Here is a 7,958-nt window from a genome sequence, read left to right on the forward strand (position 1 = left end):
CCAGGCTCCCCACTCTGGGTGAAGACATTTCTCCTCATCTCAGTCCTAAATGGCCTGCCCCAAATTCTAACACTGTGACCCCCTGATTCTGGACTCCCCGGTCATCAGGGACATCTTTCCTGTGATTACTCTGTGTAGTCCCGTTGGAATTGTATTGATTTCTGTGAGATGTATTCTTCTGAACTCCAGTGAACATAATCCAAACCGATCCAGACTCTTCATTTGTCAGTCATCGAGTCATGGAGATACACAGCTCGGAAACAGACCCTTCGGTCCGACTCGTCCATGCTGACCATGTAACCTAAATAAATCTAGTTCCTTTTGCCAGCATTTGACCCATATCCCTCTAAATCCTTCCTAATCATATACCGATCCGGATGCCTTTTATAGGATTCTGGGTAATCCAAGATGGAGGACGGGAAAAATTTCTGGCTGTAACAGCTGCTCCTTTATTGAGGTGTTTTATGTGCTGGAGGTGATTTCCTCGAATTCCAGGAGCAGCATTTACTGTTTTATATGCTGTTGCATTGTTTGGAACTTGAGCGAAAAAAAAGTCAAAACAACAGCAGTTTTTAAAGGGAGAAGAACAGACAAAGGAAGCACATGGTGAGGACAGTGCAGGAGAGAGAGAGAGAGAAAGAACCCACTTTGCTAACTGACAGAGTTAGCAGTTACCATCCTTGCTGTTGAATTCATGTATTGCTGGACATCGGAGTGCGTCTTGGAAAATTAAACAGTGAAATTCAACTTTTTCACGCAGAGGGTGATACGTGTATGGAATGAGCTGCTAGAGGAAGTGGTGGAGGCTGGTACAATTGCGACATTTAAAAGACATATGGATGAATAGGAAGGGTTTGGAGGGATATGGGCCAAGTGCTGGCAGGTGGGACTAGATTGGGTTGGGATATCTGGTCAGCATGGATGGTTGGACCGAAGGGTCTGTTTCTGTGCTGTACATCTCTATGACTCTAAATGGTATAATTGCACCAGCCTCTACCTGGCAGCTCATTCCACCCACGAAACACCCTCTTTGTGAAAAATTTGCCTCTTACATCCCTTTTAAATCCTTCCCCTTTCACCCTAAATTTACGTCTTCTAGTTTTGGACTCCCCACCCTGGGGAAAAGACCCTGTCTATTTACCCTCTCCATGCCCCTCATGATTTTATCAGCCTCTATAAGGTTACCGCTTAAAAATGTGTTGCTGGAAAAGCGCAGCAGGTCAGGCAGCATCAAAGGAGAAGGAGAATCGACGTTTCGGGCATAAGCCCTTCTTCAGGAATGAAGACCTTCTATAAGGTTATCCCTCAGTCTCTGATGGTCCAGCGAAAATAATCCCAGCCTATTCAGCTTTTCCCTTTAGCTCAAATCCTCCAACCCTTTCCTGAACCCTTCCAAGTTTCAAACATAATTCCATGAATCAGTCTGGTAGACCTTTGCTGTGCTCCCTCCATCGCCAGAACATCCTTTCGCAAATAAGGTGATCAAAACTGCACACAATGTGTGGCCTCACCGAGGCCCTGCATAGCTACAGCAACAGGGAGAAAGTGAGGACTGCCAATGCTGGAGTGTTAGAGCCGCAAAGTGAGGTGCTGGAAAAGCACAGCAGGTAAGGCAGCATCTGAGGAGCAGGAGAGTCGACGTTTCGGGCATAAGGCCTTCTTCAGGAATGTGGGGCAGGGGAGAGGTGGGGAGGGGGCTGAGAGATAAATAGGAGGCAAGGATGGCAGTGAAGGAGGGAAGTAGCTTGCAAGACAATAGGTAGATGCAGGTGGGAGGTGGGGGAAGTCCTGTACTCGAATACCCTCACTGTGAAGGCCAACATACCCTGTCTCCTCCTGTTACAATTCTATGAGAATCCCCCTCATTCTTCTAAACTGCAGCAAAACCAATCCAATGTCTTATCAGTCCTGCCACCGCAAGATTCTCCCAAACATTAGGCAATGGGCAATGAATACAGTAACAACTCTCAAGTGTTTTGCAGAATGCTTTTTGTTTTATTGTTCACTACAGTTACTTCTTAGTACAGGTTAGCGAGGAGGAAGCTGAGCAGTCCATTGCTCAGTGCTGGATTCGGCGGATAGACTGGAGCTGATTGGTATGGGCCTGGGTGCTGTATTCGTTGTAGTTCTTGAACTCACCATTGTGTCTGTCTCTCTCAAAGATGTACTGGTAGCCCCTGTATCCTGGGTACTGGTAGCCAACCCACCTGCAACGATGACGTGCACTTATGTAGAACTTGTTACACCATGGAACCAGATCAAGTTCTCTTGAAGAAGTGTCATCAAGCAAAAAAACATATTGACGCTGAGCCACGCCACACGATATTGATCTCAGTCAAAGGTGGGGGTCAGAATGGCAGGATATGAGAAATAGTGGAGAGGTTTATTTAGGGTCAGGCTCAAGATATCTGATGTCATGACCACCAGTGGGTGAGTGTTGGAAATCAGGAGCTGTGCAGGCGGCCAGACTCGGCAGGAATACAGGCATCTCAGAGGACTGAAGGGCCGGGCAGATCACAGAAACAAGGAAGGGTGTGGAGATCAATGTGTAATTGGTGAGTGTGCCAAGACCACACTGTTTCCGACTCTAATTTCACACACTGAACAGTATCTGTCTCCAAATTTATCATGTAACAGATATACTCAGGGTGGGAGGTACTTGTCCAGTGGGACAATGGGCTAACCAACTGATATCAAAAGGGAAAAACTCTTCGGGGGAGGGGGATTGGGGAGAAGGGGTTGGAGATGGGGGGGGGGACATTTAACCGCATGATAAAACATCAGTATCGACGTGACCCAATGAGTACTTACGCTCCAGAGTTCACCTTGATGGAAGCAACCTCCTTGTTACACCAACCCATGGCCTGCAGGGAGGGGTAGTCATCGCACAACTCAAACTTACGGCCCTGGAAGTTCTCATTTTCATAAAGAGTGACCTTGCTGTCGCTGTGATTCTGGAAACAGAGAGAAAGTGTGCAAGTGGCTGCATTATAAATATGTACAGCACCTCAAGCCCCTGTGAGGGCACCAAGTGCATGCTAACCTGAAACATTGAGTCCGTGGTTAAGAAAGCAAATGTAATGTTGTCATTTATCTCAAGAGAGTTGGAATGTAAAAGCAGCGATGTGCTACTGAGACTTTATAAAGCCCTAGTTAGGCCCCATTTAGAACACTTCGTCCAGTTTTGGGCCCCACATCTCAGGAAGGACATACTGACAATGGAGTGTGTCCAGTGGAGATTTACACAGATGATCTCTGGAATGGTAGGCCTAACATAAGAGGAGAAAGTGAGGACTGCAGATGCTGGAGGTCAGAGTCAAGAGTGTGGTGCTGGAAAAGCGCAGCAGGTCAGGCAGCATCCAAGGAGCAGGAGAATCGATGTTTCAGGCATGAGCCCTTCTTCAGGAAAGAGGAGAGTGTGCCAAGCCGGCTAAGGTAAAAGGTAGGGAGGAGGGACTTGGGGGAGGGGCGTTGGAAATGCGATAGGTGGTAGGAGGTTAAGGTGAGGGTGATAGGCCAGAATGTGGATGGGGACGCCAACGCCCCTCCCCCAAGTCCCTCCTGCCTACCTTTTATCTTAGCCTGCTTGGCACAATCTCCTCATTCATGAAGAAGGGCTCATGCCCGAAACGTCGATTCTCCTGCTCCTTGGATGCTGCCTGACCTGCTGCGCTTTTCCAGCGACACATTTTCAGCTAACATAAGAGGATCCTGGGATTGTGTTTGTTAGAGTTTAGAAGGTTGAGGGGAGATCTAATAGAAATTTACAAGATAATGCATGGCTTAGAAAGGGTAGGCGCTGGGAATTTGTTTCCGTTAGGAGGAGAGACTAGAGCCCGTGGGCACAGCCTTAGAATTAGAGGCGGTCAGTTTAGAACGGAAATGAGGAGACATGTCTTCAGCCAGAGAGTGGTGGGCCTGTGAAACTCATTGCCATGGAGCGCAGTGGAGGCTGGGACATTAAATGTCTTCAAGGCAGAGATTGATAAATTCTTAATCTCGCAAGGAATTAAGGAATACAGGGAGAGTGCGGGTAAGTGGCATTGAAACGCCCATCAGCCATGATTGAATGGCGGAGTGGACTCGATGGGCCAAATGGCCTTACTTCCACTCCTATTTCTTATGGTCTTATGGTCATTCTTGGTATAGGCGATTCACTGACTGGTTAACGATCCATCTATCTCAGTCTTAAATTTACACAAGGACTCTGCCCCACACAGCTCTCTGTAGCAATAAGTTGCAAAGACTCCAACCCTCTGAGAGGAATAACTCCTCCTCATCCCAAGTTAAATTAACATCCCTTTATACTAAGACTGTGCCCTCGGGTCCTAGACTCTCCCATGATGGGAGTCATCCTCCCAACATTTACCTGTCTAGCCTCTGTATGTTTCAATGTGATCACTTCTAAACTCCAGTGAGTGCAGTCCCAACATATTTAGTCTTTGCTCATAAGACCATCCCTCCAGACTGGGGATCATCCAAGTGAACCATCTCTGATCTGCCTCCAATGAAATAATATCTTTGCTTAAATGAGGGAACAAAAACTACTGACACTATTCCAGATTTGGTCTCACCAGCACTTCATAGATATTTGATTTTACTAACTAACCCGCTCTGAGATTTTATTACACACCTCTACAAAAGGTAGGGCTTGAACCCAGACCTCTTGCTTCAGAGGCAGGGACACTACCATTGCACCATTTCAGTTGCAGGAAGGCTTCCTTATCCTTACATTCCAATTCCCTTGAAATAAGAGCCAGCATTCCGTTCACCCTCCTGATTACCTGCTGCTCCGGTGTCTGGTGCGTAAGTCTCCTCCAACTCCCTTTGTGTTGCAGCATTCTGCAGTTTTGCTCCATTTAAATAATATTCTCCCTTTGAAAATGAATGTCACATTGCTCCACATTATGCTCCACTTGCCAACATTTTGTCCGTTCACTAAACCTATTGCTAACTCTCCGTAAACTGTTTGCCTCCCTCTCACAATCTGCCTTTCCACCTATTTTAGTGCCCTCTGTAAATCTGACAGCAGTACACTCACTTCCTTCCCCCAAGTCCTTCATGTATATTGTAAACGGCTGTGGTTAGTTTTGGTTATTGGGATGGAAGGATATCCACACTAATTGTTCAGTAGGTGGGTGGCACAGTGATTAGCACTGCTACCTCACAGCACCAGAGACCTGGGTTCAATTCCTGCCTCAGGTGACTCTCTGTGTGGAGTTTGCACATTCTCTGTGGGTTTGTTCTGATTTCCTCCCACAATCCAAAAAAAAGAATGTGCGGTTTAGGTGAATTGGCCAGGCTAAATTGCCTATAGTGTTAAATGTAGGGGGGAGGGTCGGTGTGGAACTTTTGGGCCGAAGGGCCTGTTTCCACACTGTAAGTAATCTAGGTGTTAAACTGCCTGGGACTGCAAGACCCTCAGGCCGGTTAAGCTGGCCCTCTGCTCCCAGTTTCCTCAACACTTTCACCCACTTTTCCCATAGATGCCAACTCATGCCGGGATACATTTCCATAGGCACCAATTTCATTCCAAAGCCAATCCTAGAGGAGCTTCTCCCATCCGAAGTCTTCGCAGTGAATTTCAACCGGCAGTCTGGCCACGTGGGGAATCACAAACAAGTCCAAAGCTGTCCACAACTTAACATCTGTGCACCAGTGGTGTAGTGCAGGATATGTCCCACTAAGGGGCAGAAGACCTTTTTTATTCACTCATGGGATGAGGGCAGCACTGGCTGGTCCAGCATTTATTGCCCATCCCTAATTGCCCAGAGGGCAGTTAAGAGTCAACTACATTGCTGTGGGTCTGGAGTCACATGTAGGCCAGACCAGGTAAGGATAGCAGTTTCCTTCCCTAAAGGACATTAGTGAGCCAGATGGGGTTTTTCCAACAATATTACACAGTCATCATTAACTCTTTGTTTCAGATTTTACTAAGTTCAAAGTACACCATCTGCCGTGGTGGGATTTGAACCGGGTCCCTGGAACATTACTTGGGTCTCTGGATTAACAGTTTAAAGATGTGTTGCTGGAAAAGCCCAGCAGGTCAGGCAGCATCAAAGGAGCAGGAGAATCGACGTTTCGGGCATAAGCCCTTCTTCATGAATGAGGAGGGTTTGCCAAGCAGGCTAAGATCAAAGGTAGGGAGGAGGGACTTGCGGGAGGGGCGTTGGGAATGCGATAGATGGAAGGAGGTTAAGGTGAGGGTGATAGGCCGGAGAGGGGATATCGCCGACATTGCTATTTCCCTCCCTTCCCCATTATCTAATGGCTGTAAGACAGGGTTCTTTCTGGTGGGACAGCTGCCAAACAATATTTCTTCCTGCGGGGTGGGGGTTTTGCCTGGTCAAAACCCCACTTCCCTACCCCCACAACCACCCACCTCCTTACTCCTACACTTCCTATCCACCACCACAGAAGTCAGTCTTGAATGCAGCATATTCCTGACTGTGTGTTATTGGATTTATTCCAATCCACCAAACATATTCCGGATTATATCATGTCATACTGTGTGACACATCCTACCCCAGGTATTCTCTCACGTGTCACACCTTTCACTCAGTGTAATCATAGAGTCACTCAGACAAACAGCATAGAAACAGGCCCTTCAGCCCACCATGTCTGTGCTGACCAACAGACACCAAACTAAACTAATCCCATTTACTTGCACTTGGTCCAGAGCCTATTATACTCTGGCAATTTGGTCTTAGAAATGCCAGCCATGGGGAAGAGATTCTCACAATCTACACTGTCCGTGCCTCTCATAATTTTGTACATGTCAGTCAGAACCCCCTCAGCCTTCTCTGCTCCAGGGAAAACAAATCCAGCCTATCCAGTCTCTCCTCATAACTGAGACTTTCCATTCCAGGCAACTTCCTGGTGAATGTCCTCTGCCTCTCCTCCAGTTCAATCACATTCTTCCTATAGTATGGTGACCAGAACTGTGCTCTGTAGCCTAACCAATGTCTTATAAAATTGTAACAAGACGTCCTTGCTCCTATATTCCACTCCCCAGCTAAACAAGGCCTTCATCCCATTTTCTGGATCAGTGGTGCTGGAAGAGCACAGCAATTCAGGCAGCATCCGAGGACAGGCAAAATCGACGTTTCGGGCAAAAGCCCTTCATCAGGAATAAAGGCAGAGAGCCTGAAGCGTGGAGAGATAAGCTAGGGGGGGGGGGGGGGGGGGAGAGAGTAGCATAGAGTACAATAGGTCAGTGGGGAAGGAGATGAACGTGATAGGTCAGGGAGGAGAGGGTGGAGTGGATAGGTGGAAAAGAAGCTGGGCAGGTCGGACAAGTCCGGACAGGTCAGGGGACCGAGTTTCTGGAGGTTAGAAGCTAGGATGAGGTGGGGGAACGGGAAATGAGGAAACTGTTGAAATCCACATTGATGCCCTGGGGTTGAAGTGTTCCCAGTGGCTCAACATTTCAACTCCCCCTCCCACTCTGCCGAGGATATGGAGGTGCTGGGCCTCCTCCACCACCGCTCCCTCACCACCAGACGCCTGGAGGAAGAACGCCTCATCTTCCACCTCGGAACACTTCAACCCCAGGCCATCAATGTGGATTTCAACAGTTTCCTCATTTCCCCTTCCCCACCTCACCCTCGTTCCAAACTTCCAGCTCAGCACTGTCCCCATGACTTGTCCTGACTTGTCCTACCTGCCTATCTCCTTTTCCACCTATCCACTCCACCCTCTCCTCCCTGACCTATCACCTTCATCTCCTTCCCCACCTACCTATTGTACTCTATGCTACTCTCTCCCCACCCCCACCCTCCTCGAAACGTCGATTTTGCCTGTCCTCGGATGCTGCCTAAATTGCTGTGCTCTTCCAGCACCACTAATCCAGAATATGGAGGATAGTGGGCTAGTGTAGGTTAGGTGGGCTTGGATCGGCGCAACATCGAGGGCCGAAGGACCTGTACTGCGCTGTATTCTTCTATGTTCTATGTTCT

General features: G+C 48.0%; 1 protein-coding gene across 1 annotated transcript in view; it reads right to left on the minus strand.

Moving 5' to 3' along the window:
- Positions 1–1,972: 1,972 nt before the first annotated feature.
- LOC122551784 (beta-crystallin A2) overlaps positions 1,973–7,958 on the minus strand; it is a 15,697-nt gene continuing 9,711 nt past the window's right edge. The window contains exons 4-5 of the mRNA XM_043694247.1: positions 2,812–2,954; positions 1,973–2,207 (exon numbers count right to left, since the gene is read on the minus strand). Of these exons, the coding sequence (XP_043550182.1) occupies positions 2,060–2,207; positions 2,812–2,954 (291 nt within the window). The 3' untranslated portion in view covers positions 1,973–2,059. The remainder of the gene's footprint in view (positions 2,208–2,811; positions 2,955–7,958) is intronic.

Source organism: Chiloscyllium plagiosum, chromosome 7 (assembly GCF_004010195.1).
Source record: "Chiloscyllium plagiosum isolate BGI_BamShark_2017 chromosome 7, ASM401019v2, whole genome shotgun sequence".
Lineage (NCBI taxonomy): Eukaryota > Metazoa > Chordata > Chondrichthyes > Orectolobiformes > Hemiscylliidae > Chiloscyllium > Chiloscyllium plagiosum.